Source organism: Clytia hemisphaerica, unplaced genomic scaffold (assembly GCF_902728285.1).
Source record: "Clytia hemisphaerica strain Z4C2 unplaced genomic scaffold, Clytia hemisphaerica genome assembly, whole genome shotgun sequence".
Lineage (NCBI taxonomy): Eukaryota > Metazoa > Cnidaria > Hydrozoa > Leptothecata > Clytiidae > Clytia > Clytia hemisphaerica.
Window position 1 is genome coordinate 19654 of NW_027103427.1, and position 21648 is coordinate 41301.

Below are 21648 nucleotides of genomic sequence, written 5' to 3' on the forward strand. Positions count from 1 at the left end.
ATTCAGAGATACCAAAAAAGGTTGAAGAGGGGAAGTTACTGCATACTGTAAAATTGAAAATGATAATTTGAAGAATTTAGTCTAAAAGAAAACTTTTTTGAATTAAATTTAGTATGACCTTCATTATATTTAGCTTTTTGTGTGTTGAACTGTCAAGTAAAGGCGTCGAAGAATAAAGGTGGGGTGTTGAAGAAATGCGACAAAAAAACGCTCAACCGGTTCATGACTCGAACCTTTTCCTCTGCCAAAAAGTATGTTCAAGACAAAAAGTTGAAATGGCCAACATAACCAGAGTCAATGGATGTGGAAAATTGATTATTTTAGCTATATTGAAAAATTTTAGTGCCATTCTCCGGTTAGTGTAAAACGCAGGTCACAGGTCACAGGTCACAGGTCAACAAAGTGCAGACCGGAAAAAAGATAATAAGATCATAACATATACATAACAAAACATCAATACATAACGCATTAAATTACAAAAAAGTAATACATGTTATTTAGATATTATAAAATGACAATTGAATAGAATAACAACCTAGTGACACTTACTTACAAAAATAATGACAAAATCATAAAATATGATGCCTAACAAGACAAAAGCACGAAAAATATTTATTATACAAAATGTGATGTGGATGGTGTGAATGGATAAAAAATGGCACCAAACAGAAAGCTTGCAAGGTCCCTAAGAAAGTGGTTTTAAAAGGATGGAACTAATTAATTATTCAGTTATTATTTTAATGTCTTAATGACAATTTTTGACAAAATATTAACAGAATCATAAAATCTGATGCAAGAAAAGACAAAAACACGAAAAATATTTATAATACAGAATGTGATGTTGATAGTGTGAATGGATATAAAACGGCACCAATCAGAAGCTTGTGAGGTCCCTAAGAGAGTGGTTTTAGAAGGATGAAACTAATTAATCATTCAATTGTTATTTTAGTGACTTAATGACAAATTTGACAAAAATATTGACAGAATCACAAAATATCATGTCTTACAAGAGAAAAATGCCAAAAATATTTAGCATACCGAATGTGATGATAACAATATGGCTGGATATAAAATTACACCAATCAGAAGCTCGTGAGTTCTCTGAGAAGGTAGTTTTAGAGCTATGTGTTTTATTATATGTAACCATCATATAACATTACAAACATTACAATATGTAATATACCTGTTATACGTATAATATGGTTTCAAATATTTTCTGGTCTGCGTTATACACGGCACAAACTGCGAAAAATCGATAAAAGCACATGGTTAAATTTTGATGTTTGAAATGGTTTTATATGGATGAAATTGATTGAGAATTATGTTTTTAATAATTCTTTGTGTTTTCCAAACATTTTCCTCTGCAATGACATTGATTAGAGTCAACCTGTCATTACTGACCTGTGACCTGTGTCCTGTGACCTGCGACCTGTGACCTGCGTTTTACACTAACCGGCCATTCTCGTTGGAAATAGCTTTTATAATTGTTAAATTTTAGATATCACTTTTAAGTTTTGTTCAAATTTAAAACTAAGATTTTTTATAAGTCATATATTTGATGGTGAAAGAATAAAAAATTTTAATTTTAGCCATTTTTTATTTTTGTGGTTTCAAACCATGAGAAAAAAATTTATTTTAATATATTTTTAAAAAGGCAAGAAAAATATTTAGATAGGTTTGAAACCTACCATGTATATACATTTATTTTAAGAGATTTTAAAGATAACTTTTTAAATAGCAAAGGAAATATTTAGAGATTATTGTTCAATACATAATTTTTTTAAACATTTATTTCCATTTAAAAAATATTTAATGATTCTATATAACATATACATTTTATTTAGAAAACGTTAAATGTTGAAGCAGCAAATTTGTAAAACATAAAAAATGAAGTGACTGTTTAGGTAGAAATTTTCGTCATCTTTCGTGACTTCATCAGCATAACATTTTATTTTATTAAGAGATTATTAGCATATATTTCTAGAGATTCTGCTTAAGGGAGGTAGGTGCGGCTGCTCCAAAGTAAAAGCAGTTTCACTCACTTTCAAAATGTTAAACATACAGTAGCTGGAAAGAACTGCCTTATGATGTAGATGAACGTGATAGCTGCATAATGAAAAATTTAACTTGAGGCTATAAATAGATAAATCTCAAAAACCTGTATCATGATGTCATAAACATTACGTAACATTACGTCATAAAACTAAAAATTTGTATTGCATATAACATGGTATTTGTTATTTTTAAAGTTTAAAAAAGAAACATATCGTAGTATTTATATTTAGATTAAATTTTCAATGCTCTTTTATAGTTTTTTTTAACTATTTACTTTTTTGACGAAAGAAGAAGATGCAATTGCCTTTGCTAGTTTTTGGTGATTTTAAATCAATTGAGTTCTTCAAAAAATTTATATTAGAAAAACATCTCACTGTCTAATGAGTAAAGAATTCTATTATTCAGACCCATCTTAGCTTAGATTTCATTACATTTGGGACTGGTGCAATTAATATCACCATCTTTAAAATTTGCTTATATTTTCTAGTGAAAAAAAAAATAAAATATATAATCTTGGTGGAAATTTAAATGCCCGAAAGAAGAAAGAGAGGGTTAAAAAAAAACTTGGTGTTTGCTGAATGTGGAAAGAAATCATTGATATGAGTTTGATTACTTGATTGCTTTTGAAAAGTATATTAGCATGGTTTGATTGACCAAATCAAAGTTATAACGCAAGATTTTAGATATTATGCTGTATTATCTGTTGATCTTGAATATGAAAATACTGGGATTTTGGTTTTTTTTTGACGGTCTGAAGAAAATTGGGGGAGTGATATCTTAAGGAAAAAAATTATAATGCAAGAATAAAATAAAGCGGGATGAATTAATGAAAAATTGACCCTAAATTCACATTATTTAATTCAACAATTCCCAACATTGGCCAATTTGCATCAATAAATTCTGCATTTTCATAAATTTTGCTGTGATTGTTTCATTCGTATTACTTTAATGGGATTAATTTTCGCAGGGATTAAATTTAGTGGATTTGGTTGTTATCCACGAAAGTAAGTCCCAATGAAAATTTGAAAAGGTCTTATCCGCGAAATTTTTTAAATCAAATTTCAAAAAAATGTCAAGATGAGTACCGGCATCCAAAAAGCGCTAATAATGCGTATTTCACAACCAACATGCATAGTTTGGCAGTGCAATAGCAAAAATAGTACAAAATCATGAAAAGATTATCTCACAATAGAATCATCCGTGAAATTAAAGGGAGAGTAGTTTTCTTGAACAATTTATTTTTTTCTCGCGTAACGTTATGATACGGTGAAATATTACTATGTTTATGATATAAATCTAAGATCATTTTGTGGTTTAGAAGTGTCAATACAAACAAAAATAGTTTTTCAATTCAACTACACATGTGAAAAGTTTGAAGACATATTTTACAGCGATGCTTGAGATATAGTTAGATAACATTTTTAAGTTGGAACTTAAGTGATTCACAAGATGGTGCAGGTTTTTTATATGCTTTTCATAATGTAATAAGATCTATGTGATTTCAAATTATAGAAGTAATATTAAAAGGTAAAATGCCTGTTATCAGTATTACCAGTGCTACATTTGAGATTTGGACAAGAAAAAAGATTGAGCTTGGGTATGCCAGCAAAACACACAGTGCCTTTGCACACTTCATAGTAACAAGAAGATCATCAACTCCTGTTGATAGCTCTTCTTCGTCAGATGAGAGTGAATCGTCAAGTGAAAGTGAATCTACCGAAAGTGAAACTGAAGAAGAAGTTGTCGCTGATGTTATTGTTCGAGACGATCAAGAAGAAAGTTTGGTGGTGGTAGACATAACTGGTGATGGTTCGACAGAAAGTGAGCATGAAAAGTCCAATGTATCTGTTAATCAAGGTGAAAATCCTGTTGTGATTGTCCCTCTAGAGTTAGCAGAGTAAGTTATGTTTTGATAATAATTACACTTTTTTAATGAATACACCTTTCCTGTAATTCAAATTTTGCCCAATATAGAGGAAAATTTACGGGAGGTGATTTCTTCAGTTGCAGCATTTTGCCTTGAAATTATGAGCAATATCATACGGTTAGTGTAAAACGCAGGTCGCAGGTCACAGGTCACAGGTCAACAAAGTGCAGACCGGAAAATAAAATAGGATCATAACATATACATAACATCAATACATAGCTTATTAAATTACAAAAAAATAATACATGCTATTTAGATATTATAAAAGGACAGTTGAATAGAATAACAACCTATTTTGACATAGTGACACTTACTTACAAAAATAATGACAAAATCATGAAATATGATGCAAGAACTGACAAAAAAACGAGAAATATTTATAATACAGAATGTGATGTAGATAGTGTGAATTGATATAAAACGGCACCAACCAGAAGCTTGTAAGGTCCCTAAGAGAGTGGTTTTAGAAGGATGAAACTAATTAATTATTCAATTGTCATTTTAATGACTTAATGACAATTTTTGACAAAAATATTGACAGAATTACAAAATATCATGTCTTACAAGAGAAAAACACCAAAAATATTCAGCATGTCGAATGTGATGATAACAATATGGCTGGATATAAAATTACACCAATCAGAAGCTCGTGAGTTCTCTGAGAAGGTAGTTTTAGAGCGATTTGTTTTATTATATGTAACCATCATATAGCATTACAAACATTACAATATGTAATATACTAGTCTACACAATAGACAGATCCAGGCTTTTAGGCCTTACTCTTGGTCTATAGGCACTGCTATAGGCGGTCACTAGTGACCCCCACCGGGAATTGCTTATTAATAGGTTTAAACATAATAGACAACATTCACAAAAGATGTTTATCATTAGAGATTTTAAATAAAACAATGTTTAAAACACAGCTGATTGGCTAAAGTTTCGAAACTCCCTATTGGTTCATTAAAACCTCAGTGCGCATGCAATTTATCTGGAGAATTTCAATATTCAAAACAAGAGCAGTGCTCATAGTTCGAAGAGTAGGAGTTTACGCTCGAAACGAAGGAAGATATGACGTAGCCTAGTAATATACCTGTTATACGTATAATATGGTTTCAAATATTTTCTGGTCTGCGTTATACACGGCGCAAACTGCAAAAGATCGATAAAAGCACTTGGTTAAATTTTGATGTTTGAAATGGTTTTATATGGATGAAATTGCTTGAGAATTATGTTTTTGATAATTCTTTGTGTTTTACAAACATTTTCCTCTGCAATAACATTGATTATAGTTAACCTGTCTGTGAGCGGAGAGAATTGTTTTTGATCACTGGTCGAAATCACATTGTAAAAAAGGAACAGAAAAAATAGGAACAAAAATCCAAACAGAAACTTGAAACGAAATGTAAAAATCAACAGAAAGTTCTTGAACTTAAAAAGAAACTAAAATGCAAATTCGTATCGTAAATCAAAAGTTTGCTCACTCTCACAACACACAGACTTCTCACAGACTCTCAGTGCTGAACTAGTTTACAATTCAAAAACACAACTTGATAAAGCTATCGCTAATTTCCCTAGAGGAATTACAAAGTGACGTAATATAATATAAAACACGACCCGGGAATACACTAAAGACACTGAACAAAGGAACTGAAAACAAAGAAAGCCTCGCGAGACACTCAAACAAAAGGACACTGAAAGGAAAGGACGCTATGCACAAGGGACTTCTAATTAAAATATATACATAATTATTGACGTCATCAAATAATGGAAGCTCTCCATTAACATATGGCTCCCCTGAAGATTTCACATCTTCATGGTTCCTCGGTGGGGAATCTCATTTTTCGTATTCTTCCAACAATATAATGTTTGTTATGGGTCTTTCGACCTCACCATTGATTAACTTAATTGTTACTTTTTCGACAATGTCCACGTTCGTCGACATTTGCTTTGGTGACACGCCCAATTGGCCATTGATTACGTTTGGCATCTATTTTGACCATTACAATGTCACCAATCCGAAAGTTTCGTCGTTTGGATAGCCATCTTGTTCTTTCTTGGAGGTTGGTCAAGTACTCCTTCCTCCATCTTGACCAAAATTCATTGACCACGTGTTGCACTCGTTTCCACTGACGTCTCGAATAAGCTGCTGCATCACCAAATGCACCAGGAGGAGGCAGGACGATTCTTGACTTACCAGTCAAAAGCATCATTGGTGTGATGGGTTTCAAACTTAAGGGATCTCCAATGTTCTCCACGCTCAATGGACGAGAATTGATGATGCACTCAGCTTCACAAAGCAATGTTCTCAATGACTCATCGTTGAATGAACTGCTATGAGTTTGTAAAATTCCATCCAACACAGCTCTAATACTTCTAATCTGGCGTTCCCAAACGCCCCCAAAATGACTAGAATAAGGAGGATTTCTTTCCCAAACTATATAGTCAGCATCAAATTCGTCTCTCAAAAAAGCTTTAATTTTGTCATGATCAAGACTTTTAAACAACTCCTTCAGCTCACTCTGAGCACCAACAAAATTTGATCCATTATCACTCCTAAGCATTCGAATAGATCCACGACGACATATAAACCTTCTTAGACACAAGATAAAAGAATCAGTATTCATAGAAACCACAGATTCAACATGTGCACTTCGACTTGACAAACAAGTATAAATAACTCCCCAACGCTTAACCAATGAGCGACGTTCCTTAACTAAAAACGGGCCAAACAAATCTACACCACAAAAACTAAATGGTGGGGCCTCTAAAGTTCTTTCAAAAGGTAGATCAGACATAATTTGAGAACCAAACTTTCCTCTTAACTTTCGACAAAGAAAACAATTCCAAATCACTGACTTAACAAGAGAACAAAGACTAGTTATCCAAATACCATTTTCACGAATCTCATTCATCGTTACATTTCTCCCTGCATGGTGAACCTTATCATGATAAAACCTAACAATTGCCTTTGCTATATCAGACTCTCTAGGAATAATAATAGGATACTTAACACATGGGTCAAGCAGAGATCTACCAAGACGTCCTCCAACACGTAATAAACCATTATCATCTGTAAAAGGATTCAAACTAGAGATCTTAGAATTTGAAGCAGAAGAAAAAAAGTACTTAGATTGAAGAAGCTTAAAGATTTTAACTGAAGCTTTAGTCATAATATCAACAGACAGAAGGCTACTCATTTTAAACTCAGGTTGTGATCTTGTCTTTCTAAAATAAATACGATTTTTCTTACGTAATTTCTCCATATAAAGAAGAACAAAGGAAATGATTTTCTTCATTTTCAAAAAGCTTGAAACACGACTCTCGAGATGAGAAATGATATCTACATAATTAGGCTTTATGACCATTACAGAAGTGGTCTTATCAACCACTACCTCAGGATCACTTTCAGAGACGTTAATGACTTGAGATTTATCATATTTTAGAGGATGTTCCCAAAGAAAGCTGGGACCATTGAACCATTCTGAAACCTTTTTCTCATTCCCTTCAATTTTCAAACCTCTTGATCCATGATCAGCAGGATTATTCTCAGATTCAACATAATTCCATTGAGAAGATTTCGTTGTTTTCGTAATAAGACACACCCTGTTAGCAACAAATTTTCTAAATTTCTTCGTAGTGTTACTAATATAGCCTAAAGCACACGTATTGTCACACCAGAAAAGTTCATAAGCTATTTCATAATCAAATTCCTTTGAGATAAACTTAGCTATTTGAGAAGAAAGAGTAGCAGCAATCAACTCCAAACGAGGCATAGTGTGATTACTTTTAGCTGGGACAACGCGAGATTTACCCATTACCAAAGAACAATTAACATAATTATCAGACGTTACGAATCTTAAGTAATGACAACCACTATAACCATAATCACAAGCGTCAGAAAAGTGGTGTAAACTGATTTCAACAATTTGAGTAAAACTTCTTGGCTTAAAGCAACGATTGACACTGAGCACTTGTAAATTTACTAAAGATTCAACCCATTTATCCCATTGAATGAGATACTCGTTAGGAACTGGATCATCCCAACCGATTGAAAGCTGACACACTGTCTGAAAGATAAGTCTTCCCTTAAGAATGAAAGGAGAAATCAAACCCAAAGGATCATAGATTGAATTCAATGCTGATAACATCCCTCTACGAGATCTTGAGAAAACTTTAGAAGGAGCTTTGAACTGGAAAACATCATCTTCTAGGGACCACAAAACACCTAGCACGCGTTCAGTAGATTTGCACTCTTTAATTTCTTTTGGAGGAACAGACTCTAACGCCTCTGGAAAATTCGAAGTAAATTTTGTTAAATGAAAACCTCCATAATCACACATACTAGAAACGTCTGAAATAAGAAACTTTGCAGACTCAACACTCTCAGTAGATTTCAGCAAATCATCAACGTAAAAAATTTTTCTTAGTGTGTTGGCAGCCTGAACTCCAAACTCATTTTCACCTGCAGAAGCTGTTTGTTTCAGAGCGAAATTGCTACAACTAGGCGAAGAGGTACTACCTTGGAGATGAGTGTTCATTTCATAGCAAACAGGATCTTTGGAGAAATCACCATCCCTCCACCACAAAAATTGATGAAACCGACGTTGAGACTCAGGGATGTAAATTTGAAAAAACATTGCTTCAATATCTGCAGTAAATGCAACAAACTCTTGACGAAATCTTATAAGCACACCAATCAGATGATTAGTCAGATCAGGACCCTGCATCAATTCTTTATTCATACAAACACCTTTATATGAAGAGCTACAATCAAACACTACTCTTATCTTCTGTTTTTGTGGGTGGTAAACTCCATGATGGGGGATGTACCAATTTTGACCGTCAGGATAAGGTGATGAAACTTCCTGACACCAACCCTTGTCGATAATGTTGTTCATAAAGGCAACATAGTCAGAGTAAAATTTTGAAGAAGATTCAAACTTTTTCTTCAGCAAACTCAACCTTTTCAGAGCTAGAGGACGATTATCTGGAAAGCTAATATTTTCGTTACGAAAGGGCAGAGGTACATGGTAGTGTCCATCAATGAATTCAGAACGATTTTCAACAATCTCTAGAAAGTGTAAATCATCTTGAGAAAAAGATTCATACTCAGTAGATAACTTAGTTTCAGGAACACTTTCAATATCAAAAAGATTTTTTAGCATAGATTCAATTCCAGAGTCTTTAACCTGTGTTTCCTCAACAACAAGATGGTTCGATCTACCATGATCATTAACCATGACTCTGCAACAAGAAATAGCATCTGATGACCTTGACGAACTGATAGGTCCGACAACACACCAACCAAGCTTAGTTTTAAAGGCAAAAGGACCATCATCCTGACTTGGTATAACTTTTAAAGGTTCGATAGCTTTCAAACAATTAGCACCAATCAGAATCCCAACCTTTAAAGACGTTGTATTAGGAAGCTCATTTTCAATAGATTTAAGATAATGCCATTCTTTTATAGAGTCGGCTGTCGGAATCTCACTTGAATCAACGGGAATATTAGGTTTACTAAAACACTTTGGCAGAGATAACCAACTACCATCACCAGCATGAAGACCTTTCACTCTTAATCCAGAAGCCACTTGACACTTCTCAGACTTGACAGATGTTATCGTGTTAATGCTCAAATCAGTACTTATAGTTTTCAATGACATCAAAGAAACAATTTCGTCAGAAATAAAGCAAGCTTGAGAACAGGTATCAAGAAGAGCATATGTTACAATATCAGACTTTGAATGATCATGTCGAAGAAGAACTGGTACAACACACATACTGAGATTTTTATTAGCACTGATATTCAGAACTCCACATTTAACACCTCCTTTAGTACCTTTTGTTTCAGGTTTTGATTTCGAATCATCAAACTTAGCTATATCAGGCCTTGGTCGTGGCACTGGAGGAGAAGGTCTAACATCACAATCTGTTTTCTTAGAATCATCAGCAGGTGGTCTACGCTCAATTCTCAAACCATGAAGAGTTGTAGGATGTCTTTTGTTACAAACAACACAAGTTCTTCGATTTCTACACTGAGCAGATATATGGCCTTTACCAAGACAACCATAACACAATCTCTCTTTCATCAAAAATTTGGACTTTTCTTCAAGAGTTTTGGATCTAAATGTTGGACAAGCCTCAATATCATGGTTAACATTGCAAGTGACGCATAGAAAACTTTTTGGAGATTTATTATCAAAATACTTTCTTGGCTTAAAACTGCCAGAAAAACCAGAGCTTTTGGAATCACTTGGAAAACGCTCCTTAAGTGCTTCTTTAGAAAACAGAGGATCACTTGCAACTGTCATTTCCATTTCAACGAACAAAAGCAAATCTTTAAAACGTGGTTCTCTTTTAAAACGATTTCGAATTTCAACAACTTTCCTATTCCACTTATCTTGACATACATTTGGAAGCTTACTGGCAATGATGCAGAGATTGTCAGCAGTATCAAAACTATTCCACAAGTTACCCTCAATAACTGAGCCACACTTAAGCAGAAAGGAATGAAATTTTCCAAATGAAGAGGAATCACCAAGTTTGACATTCTCCCAATTATCCAACTGTTTTTTATAAGCAATCATGATTCGATGGGGGTCTCCATATTTCTTCTTCAAAAGAGCCTTAGCACGTTCATAGCCATTCGTCATATACAGACAGCACTGAATCAGATCATTGGCATCACCGGTAGTAAATTTCAAAAGACGAGCAAGACGACCTTCACTATCCGAAATTCTTTTTTCGACGAGCTCTTCAAAATTTGTCATAAAGAATTTGTAATCCAAAGGATCACCAGTGAAGACACTAAGTTCAACAGATGGAGCACCTTGAAGTTTCACCAAGTCAAAAATTGCATTCGAAAGTACAGAATCTATAGGACTGGAAGCAGCTACAGGAAGACCAAATCTTCTAGCAATACGAGGTCTTGGTCCAGAAGGAGGCACTGGTAAAAAGGTTGTCTTATGACCAGAGGATGCATCGACAGTTTGACTATTCTCAGTAGGAACAAATTTAGGAGTTTCAGCTCTAAGAGGCTCAGGATTTCCTCTAGGAGATTCAACTCTAGTAGATTCAACTTTAGGAGATTCAGAAGGTTCAATAATCGAACCTGAAGTTAAATTTCTCGATGCATTTTCATCAGGTGGCACTCTAGGTTGCCAATTTTCATAAACGTTCAAAAGAGCCTTTTTCTTTGCCAATTTTTCTTCAAGAAGAGTCTTATCCATTTCACTAATCCCTTTTTTATCTGCAAAAGCGAGCTCTACTTCAAGAGTAGCAACATCTGCTGCTGTTTTAAGCATTTTTTGACTTGCAGTCGACATAGAAGAAGAAGTCGATCGAATTGAAGACGAAGCTTTCGAATCACGATAAGAAGCTCCAGAGGGAGCTTGAGACTCACTAGGTTCATTATCTTTCAAATAACGAATTGCAGAATTTTTTATAAGAAAAATGTCCGTATCAATATTTCCTAACCAGTTATCAAATTCAGAGACTTCATACACTAATGGTTTTAATTTTTCACAGACAAAAAGAAGCTCAACAAAAGCTCTATTCAACCCTTCAAGGGCATTTCTTACAAGATCGGTAGAAGACCTATTTTTCAATAAAAGGTCAATATTTTCTAGTCTTTCTGTAATTTCGGTAGTAAGTCTTTCTCTTTGACGCTCAAAAAGCTCAAAATTAAATTCACCTTGGTCAGATTGATTTTTGACCGGACGACGCTTAGTGACATTTCTATCCCAATCAGACATTTTCAAAGGCACAGATATAAATGCCTAGCCTAATTGGATTTTCAACACTTAAGTGATTAACATCCGATATTAGTATAAATTATAGTATATATCGTGAATTTCTAACAAATAAGCGACAAGAGAGCAATCAAACAATTGGATTTTCAACACTTAAGTGATTAACATCCGATATTAATATAAATCATAGTATATATCGTGAATTTCTAACAAATGAGCAACAAGAGAGCAATCAAACAAATGGTGGAGTACAATACTACGAAACAGAATGCTCAGAAGAGCAGTGCAATTGAACCAAACAGAAATTTCAATCAAAATCAAACAATCAAGAGTCAAACGATTTCAGACAAACAAAAAACACTTGGCAGACAGACTAAGCTAGCCAATAAAACTTCAAAATTCATTCACGAGGAATACAGCTCAAACCATGAGCAATTTCTCAAAGAGAAAACAAAATTCTTGTGACTAACAAGAAACTATGTAGCAAACTAGATAAAACTAGATCAACTTAAGAACGAGAGCTCCAACGCTCACTCAAACACTCTCAGGCACACGCAAGAGGAGTTCAGCACTTTAGGCCACGAGAAAACAAAAAAGTTTTAGAACGAAAAAATCAGAGCAAAAAAAACCGAACAAAAAAAAAGGACTTTTGATTTACTTTGTGAGCGGAGAGAATTGTTTTTGATCACTGGTCGAAATCACATTGTAAAAAAGGAACAGAAAAAATAGGAACAAAAATCCAAACAGAAACTTGAAACGAAATGTAAAAATCAACAGAAAATTCTTGAACTTAAAAAGAAACTAAAATGCAAATTCGTATCGTAAATCAAAAGTTTGCTCACTCTCACAACACACAGACTTCTCACAGACTCTCAGTGCTGAACTAGTTTACAATTCAAAAACACAACTTGATAAAGCTATCGCTAATTTCCCTAGAGGAATTACAAAGTGACGTAATATAATATAAAACACGACCCGGGAATACACTAAAGACACTGAACAAAGGAACTGAAAACAAAGAAAGCCTCGCGAGACACTCAAACAAAAGGACACTGAAAGGAAAGGACGCTATGCACAAGGGACTTCTAATTAAAATATATACATAATTATTGACGTCATCAAATAATGGAAGCTCTCCATTAACACTGTCATCACTGACCTGTGACCTGTGACCTGCGAACTGTGACCTGTGACCTGCGTTTTACACTAACCGAATATTATCTTTATTTTCAGATCTCAAAATGAAAAACCTTATGATGATATTTTGAATTGTACTCCACATGACAATGATCAAGGTAAGAAATATAAAAAAATTGCTTTACTTGCTAACCAATATTTTCAAAATTGACTCCGAACTAAAATCTTGTCTAGTATCTTGTCAAGAATAAAAACCAAAATTTAGGTTTCGAAAATTTGGTTTCCAAAAACCAAATTAAAAATGTATTCACTAGTAACAACAAATTGTGTTTTTTAAGGAATGTTTGATGATCAAATATATTCTACATCTATGGGAAACAACCAGCACAGTTTTCTGTAAGTATATCTATTACGTTATTTGGAATTGAAGTAATATTATGAAAGGAAATGAGACATGCAAATAATCTTTAACAAATGGTAATTTTTGTCCATAAATAGACTATTACAGGCGACATTTAGTCTCCAAAAGGTCTGCAACCTATAAAAGCCAACCAAGAATTTCTTAAACTTTTTAACTTCATAATCACATCTAGTTTCATAACATTTATTATAGAACTGCTGATAGTGAACGAACATTAACTGCATTAAATGTGTCATCGCCATATGACGAAATAAGCGATAGCTTCTATGAAAATGATACAGACAGTGGATCTGAGACCGGAACTGGATCTGAATCAGGAGAAAGTATCCTCGAAAGTTCAACTGAGGAAGAAGAATCTAACAATGATCAAATAGAATACTTTGTGTATGTCTTGTTTAGTTTTTACTTTGCAAATTTTGTAGTGGCTTAGTTTCATTCACATTTGTCTCATAATTTAGAAATTTTTTGCTGATTATCATACTAAAAGTAACATACAGTATATTAACAGTAAATTTGAGTTAACCATATCAATATAATATTTTTATTTCAATTTTCTCAGTCAAAATAATGATGATAGTGATGATAATGAAAATGATGAGGAAGATGACGTAGATTTCTATATATCACTTCTCCAAAACGTAGCGATCTTTGAAAAGACTACCCCAAAATCTGACACTGAAAATGTTGAAGATCTTGTTCACATTAATTTGGAACCTGATGATCCAGACTGTATTATAATGGAACCTGATGATCCAGACTGTACTATAATGGAACCAGCAGATATGTCACTTGGTACTTTAAACGAGTCAAACATTATTGGTAAGTACTTGACAAAATTTCTGCTGACGATAATCCTCTACACTCTCAATATGAGAAACTTCAAGGTCAAGAGAATTCTATTCCCTTGTCAAGAATAGGTCATTGTCAAAATCATGTGTAAACATGCAAAAAATTTTGAAATTCTGCATGTTAGTTGATTTTACTGGCACCCCTGCAGTTAAAAAATATGTTTCATTTTGATGCCATTTTACACAATTTCAATTTTTTTTGTTCATTTCAGAGATACCTTTGGAAAGTAACCTCAGAGAATTCAAAGGAAAGTTATCGAATCTTTACACTACTATGTGCTCTATTGATACACTGGAATCAAAATTGGTGGACAGAGAGCGTGTTGCTGTTTCCCTTGAAATGTTACTTGAATTAAAAGGTGATCAATGTAATGTATGCAAAAGAAAATTAAGATTTAAGTGGCATCGTAGAGGTGCTGTCAAAACTTTAAAATGGTCATGCCCCTCTGGTCATGTTGGTCGCTGGTGTTGATCGGAGATTGTAGATATGAGACACAAAACACCTGTTTACTTAAATAACATTTTAATCGCAAGTTCGGTTGTGATCACGGGTAACAATTGGATGAAATTTGACCATTTTAGCAAAGCACTAAACCTCATGATCCCATCCAAGTCGAACTTTTTTAAAAATCAGAGCTTTTTTGTTTCTCCAGAAATCAGAAGTTTTTGGGAAGATATGACGAGAGATTCCAAACAGATTCTTTCATTATATAATGATATGCTTAGTAGTGACGGTCGTAGCGATTCACCTGGACATTGTGCACAATACTGCACTTACGTATTAATGGAAAATTTTTCAAAACTGATTGTGGATCTGGAAGTTTTAGATTCACGGGAAACTGAGGGTGTCTCCACAAGACTGGAAAAGGAGGGACTTATCAGGCTATTAACCAAGTTGAAGGGACAAATTGATATCTCAGAAATAACCACCGATGCTTCAACAACGATTATTAAAGCCTTGCAAGACTTGAAAAATACCTACCCAGAAGAATATTCCAAATTTTTCCACTCCCTAGATGTGTGGCATAAGTCCAAGTCCATTAGAAAAGCTCTTACAAAGATCAGCAAAACCAAGGAAAATGAAGAAATTATTCAATGGATTGAGCCAATAATTAACCATTTTTGGTACTGTGCCCAGATGTGCAATGGGAATCTTGAGAAGCTGAAGGTAATTTCTATCTGTTTAATATCTAGGACAATCTATATTTAGAATTTTTGAACTGTCACCACAATATTCCAGCAGTTTTTTTTTTTCATGCCTTCAAATTATGGAGCTTCCAAGGGCTAAAGGCTTAGAGAAAGGGTTCATACTCAAATAGTAAAATCATCTAAGTACATAGGTTTGGAAAGGGTAAATACATTAGTCTAAATCATTATGGATTTGTTTAACCCTATTTCTCCTAGGGGGGGGGGCTTTTTTCTGTTCGGGGTGAAACTATTGTTAATAGCTCCCGAAATAATAGAGCTTTTGTGAAGAAATTTTCTGTAAATTCATTCCTAACTTTTATTTAACTTCAAAATAAAAATAAATTTGAAACCTAAAAATTTTCACCCCTTGAGCATGATAACATTTCTGAAAGTAAGGTGTCACAAATATTAACACATTTCCGATACACATTTTCTTTGTGTCAAATATATCGTTTACACCGCAATTTATTGAATATTTAGGTTAACATAGGCATTTAAGACTCAGGTAAGTTTTTTCCAAAGCCTTTGTTAGAATATAATAGCAGTTCAAAAGAACAAAGGAAATTTTCGGTTTTTGCTTACTTTGGGCATGATGAGTGATGTCATCAAAAAATAATATATTTTAAGTTATCTTATAAGACCCTTGGTCTTGTGTGCCAAATTTCATCCAAAAAGACCAACTAGATCAAAAGTTAAGGGGTGGTACAGGAAAAGCCCCTCCCCTTTGTTTTGAAGGCACGCCAAGTTTACTGGATGAGCGGGACCTTAGGTCAATTAGGGACAAGGACGAGCAACTCAACTTTTAGGCCGTACATATGGAGAATGTGCTATGGTCACCGCACTACCAGGAAAAAGGGAATTTAAAACGGACGGATCTGGAAAAGAGGCTGAAGTTTGCCAAGAAGGTCAAGCGGTTAGGGTTAGGAGCAGACTTTTGGAAAGAGGGCATCAGTTTTTACCTGGATGCCACCGGCTTTGTGTACAAGAAAGACTTGCTGGACCAGACGCGCACCCCAACCCCAAGTGAATGGAGAAAAAAGAGAGAAGGGTTGACGTTTGGCGGCAAAACAAAAGGGCAAAAAGAGAGTACCACACAAAAGAAGTTCATGGTGGCAATCTCATATGACAAAGGGGTAGTAATGTGCAAAGAATTTGAGTTTTGTCGGTACAAATTTGCATGGATGAGAGACGTGATTTTCCCCTTGTCTTTAACTTGAGCAACAACCCAAAGGCTAAACGAATCCTGCAAGACGATTGTCCGGTACAGAATTTCAAGTTGAGGCACATGAGCGATTGACCGCCTACGAGGACATTTGTTTTGTATTCCCGCAAGGCCCCCAGACGTTAACCCAATAGAGAACTTTTTCCATCTTGTTGGTAAAGAATTGAAGAGACAGGCACTAGAACAAAAGATAATTTCTGAAACACAAGAAGAAGTTGTTGCCCTTGTCCAGAAGACGATGAGGGATTTTCCTGTGGGAGTCTGCTAAATCGCGTGCCTACGTGCCATGGCGTGCCAACGTGCCAGCGTGCCAGCGTGCCTTGGCGTGCCAACGTGCCAGCGTGCCATCCAAATTTGGCGTGCCATTAAAACTTCGGCGTGCCATCCGAATTTCGGCGTGCCATACGAATTTCGGCGTGCCATCCGAATTTTGGCGTGCCATCCGAATTTCGGCGTGCCATCCAAATTTTGGCGTGCCATCCGAATTTCGGCGTGCCATCCGAATTTCGGCGTGCCATCCGAATTTTGGCGTGCCATCCGAATTTTGGCGTGCCATCCGAATTTTGGCGTGCCATTCAAATTTCGGCAAAGCTTGGGGGAGAAGATGACACAACTTGGACCCCCCCCCCAATATGGACTCCCTCAAAATTAGTGGGAAAGCATTTTCAAGGTTATTTTATGTAATGACACTTAAATTATGTAAATAATGGCATTATCACAAAATATAAGGTGTGTACACCAATTTACAGCAAGATGTTTTCTCATGCTCAATAGGATGCTGGCAGTGCAAATGGATATAGATTGTCATCGTATGAAAACATTAAATGCTCCAAGAGAGCTGTTATGAGATATGAAAATTGTAGTACTTTTATTATTATTTTATTAATTTCATTTTTATATGAACAGAGCATTATATAACTTTAAAAGTTTTGAAAAAAGCTCATGAGTTTACGGTTACCGTTTTTGCCTTTTTAAATCAAGTGGTCAGGAGCTGTAGCCAAAAATAAGGAGCTTAGTTAAATAGTTGTCCAAGGGCTAAAGTAATTTTCAGAAGTCATCATTTTTCTTGACTTTTTCTTTTTCTTACTCCGCTCACTTGCCGTACCGTAGTAAGTGTATATTTCAAAATATCGCCTAACAATTAATGTTTCATGGAAAATAAAGACTCTGAAAATTTGAAAAAGTACGCAAAATTTGGTTGTCACGCCAAAACTTGGATGGCACGCCGAAATTTGGTTGGCACGCCGGAATTTGGATGGCACGCCAAAATTTGGATGGCACGTCAAAATTTGGATGGCACGCCAAAATTTGGATGGCACGCCGGAATTTGGATGGCACGTAGGCACGCTGGCACGCCAAGGCACGTTGGCACGCTGGCACGCCAAGACAGTTGGCACGCTGGCACGCCAAGACAGTTGGCACGAAGGCACGCATGGCACGCTGGCACGCGTAAAAACCGATGGCACGCTGGCACGCGTGGCACGCGATTTAGCAGACTCTTCCTGTGGAGACCATTAACAAAATCATCGACAGCATGGCGGACAAAGGACAAAGTACTGAGAAGGAATTATTTTTATAATCAATTTATAGCTTAGAAATAAATAACACAAGTCTATGTATAGGATAAAAAAATAAAAATAGTTTAAAAGATCACATTTCTTATTTCTTTCAACGATACCCACTGTCCACTGTGAAACATTTAATAAAACAGTAACTTTCTCTATGAGAAAGTTATGAAGTTGAGGAGAATAAGAAAAAACAATGACATCACCACCTATAACCTAATCCAACAGAACACAACCATCGAGGCCTGTTAACATTCCAAAGATGTTTCGATTCGATTCGCAAAACAGGCACAACAAGGGGTGATATTTTAATTTATGTTGTTTTTTCCTTTAAAAACTGATGGTTGAACGTGAGATACTCCCAGCGCTCGTTCATCTGGTCTGTCTCCCCGGCAATAAATTACCTGTTGACCACTCTCACGATTTTTTGTTCCCCAGTCGCACACACCAGTTGTCTAGCGGACAACTCAAAATCTGCTGGGTGGTTGGTTGTTCTTGGGAGTGGGTACAATAATGGTAGACCCATCTAGGAAGTTAAGAAACTTGCTGCTGCCCATTACCTTATCATCACCGTCCTTGTCATATCTAAAGTCATTCAGAAAAATCACTTCCTTTTCTGGTGCACTCACCCAATTGAAATTGCCCTTGGCTGGTGTCATAAAGCAGTCGTAGATTTTTGTTAAGGGACGCATAATGAACGTTTTGGCACAATTGGTTTTACCAATGATCATAAGGTTGCAGTCATTCCCTCGACCATATGTCAAAGTGTTCAAAACTATGCTGGAAAATGTTGTTGCGAGATGTTGTTGTGCACAAGAACCTGAAGTACAGATTTCATCGCAAAGAGCACCAGTGACAGGGTTTGCCTCACATGGCAAACTCTTTGTCTCTTCAAGAATTTTCAAGGGGGACTTTTTTTTCCTTGCAACCCTGTGTCATGAATTTTTAACTCTTTTAACTGTCGCAAGAATGTCAGAATGGTGTTTTAAACTCGGCTTGGCATACACATAATCTAACAGATCTTCTTTCCTTACACTGGCCTACTCATCTGCAAAGGCGTACAACTCATCCTCACTCTCAATGTCATTGGCGTGCACAAATTTACCAACTTGTCCTGGGGTGAGACGTGGGGGGGGGGTGTAGGGTTTGGCTTTTTTCTTTTTGGGCGGTCCAGCCTGCAGAGAGTTGAGTGCTTTCTGTTTAGAGACTTTTCTTCAAGCGTGGGGGATGTCTAAAACCAGGTGGTCTGCGCTGCCAACAAAGTGGGGTCAAACTTCCTCATGTATGTGTAGGTGTCATGATAATTTGCAAAAAATATAAAGTCAACGTCAATACTGTGAATGCTTTTCAAACACTTTCTCACTTCGGCAAATCTACGCTTCTTCTTCAGCTTGATTGACCAGTGGTAATAAATGTCAACAGCGGTGAATTTCTGCAGAACAGCCCCAATACTCCACTACGTCATCGTTCCTATTGAACTCTGCCGCCACCATTTCCCCAAATTGTTGTCGGCCTTGCACCTTCACAACATCAGCCCTAAAATAAGTAACAAGATAAGTCACCCTGGACCCGTTCTGGGTTTTTCACTTCCTCCTTCTCCTTGGGAAAGTCACAATCTGAATCACTCAGTAAAGTTGGGTTGATCGATGTGGTTAGTATTACTACACACGGAGAAAGTGTACCATCTTCAGTATCAAATTCTAGGGCTAGGTTTTCATCATCAAAAGATAGATCTTCCATTTTCATTATTATTATTATTTACTGTTTTCTTTATATCTGCATTTTATTACAATCATCAACCGGGTTGCACCCAGCAACCTATGGCGGATGAAGGTTTTCCATAAGGAGTGACGAGAGTTCGAATAATAATGAGTTCTTGAAAGTAAAAAAAAAAAAAATTTGTTCTAAAAAGTGTATAAAACTGAATTGTAAAAAACTAATATAAAAATTGTATAAAACTATATAAAACTAAAATCTATAAAAACTGTATAAAAATAAACTGTAGAAAACTTGTAAAAAAAAAGATTTTAAAAAACTGTCGGTATAAATAAGCTGTATATAAAAAAATAATTTAATTCACATTGAAAGAGTTTTACGGAGAATATGTGCGGTACTCGTTAGAACTATCTTCTGTATTTCTTGTAGCTGTGGATTTCCAGGGATTTTCTCAACAAAGTCTTGAACACCCGTTCTCACTAGCCCAAGGGCCCCTACAATCACTGGTACTACTGTTGTTTTCAAATTCCACATTTTCTGGATCTCTATTTCAAGATCTTTGTACTTGCTTAGTTTATCAAACATCTTAACTGAAACATTTCTGTCACTGGGGACACTCATATCGATCAGTAAGCAAGTTCTCTTCTTCCGATCCTTCACTACAATGTCTGGTCTATTAGCCTTTATCGTTCTGTCTGTGTTGATTGGGAAATCCCACAAGATGGTGACATTCTTGGATTCAACTACAGCTGGTGGATGGTGTTCATACCAGAAAGATGCGTCAGTTTCGACTCCGTAATGCTTACAGATGCACCAGTGAAGGTATTGCCCAACACGGTCGTGGCGCTTCATATATTCATTTGGAGTCAGTACAGGACAACCAGAAACTAAATGGTCAATAGACTCAACATGTTTGTTACAAAATCTACAGTTAGGATCAGATCCATTTTTTAAGATGTTCGCCTGGTAGTTCCTAGTGAACAAACTTTGATCCTGGGCAGCTAGTATAAAGCCTTCCGTCTCTGCCTTCAGTCCTGAGCTCCTTAGCCACTGATGGGTTGCTTCTATATCTACATCAGCTTGGTGGCTTCGGTGATAGTACTGACCGTGCAGTGATTTCTGGCTCCATGTTTGCTCCAGCTTTTTTCTCCCTGCTAACTTGGCTTTGCATTTGATGGATTTGGCAATTTTGGTAGCAGGCTGGTCTAAAACGACGTCAGGTTCGGTGTTAATATCTAATTCCCGGGCATATTTGTTTGCTTCCTTGACGATGGAATGGGAAGTTTTGTTCTGTTCGTGCCTGTGTACAAGCGCCATCATCCAGTCACTCGAGCATTCAAGGTATTTACTCATTCCAATGGTTGCTATCTTGTAGGCTTGTTCTATCTGCAGAAGGCCTCTACCACCCTTGCTTCTCGGAAGGTATAGACGGTCAACGTCTGATTTTGGGTGCAGCATTATTATTATTATTATTTTATATTCACTAAAATGTATATTATGTGTTATAACCAGATTCTTGGATTGTTTTTATTCCATGTTTTATCCCTTTCACAGTGTTGGACTTATGTAAATATAACCTGGATATCCAAGCTCAAAATTTTAGAAAGTTCTAAAAATATAGAGCTTGGTTTCCCTAGAGAAAGAAAGTGCAAACCCATATTTCCTAGCCAACCCAGAGCAGCAAAACATAAAACCATTTAATACATCCAAAGATTACAGTCCATGAACAAGTTTGCATGCATTATCATGACCAACCATCAGACCATGTTTTCTTGAAGAATGAACTTGCCTCTGTTTTCTTCTTTTTCATGTTTTCAT

The 21648-nt window shown here is 35.7% G+C and overlaps 2 protein-coding genes across 2 annotated transcripts; both read right to left on the minus strand.

The window, feature by feature from the left end:
* Window positions 1-5883: 5883 nt before the first annotated feature.
* LOC136797934 (uncharacterized) lies at window positions 5884-11286 on the minus strand. Its single transcript, XM_067054517.1, has one exon. The coding sequence runs from the start codon at window positions 11284-11286 to the stop codon at window positions 5884-5886; it is 5403 nt and encodes a 1800-aa protein (XP_066910618.1).
* Window positions 11287-20190: 8904 nt separating this feature from the next.
* LOC136797935 (uncharacterized) lies at window positions 20191-21288 on the minus strand. The gene has a single exon (XM_067054518.1). It carries the CDS (start codon window positions 21286-21288, stop codon window positions 20191-20193), a length of 1098 nt encoding a protein of 365 aa, XP_066910619.1.
* Window positions 21289-21648: the final 360 nt, after the last annotated feature.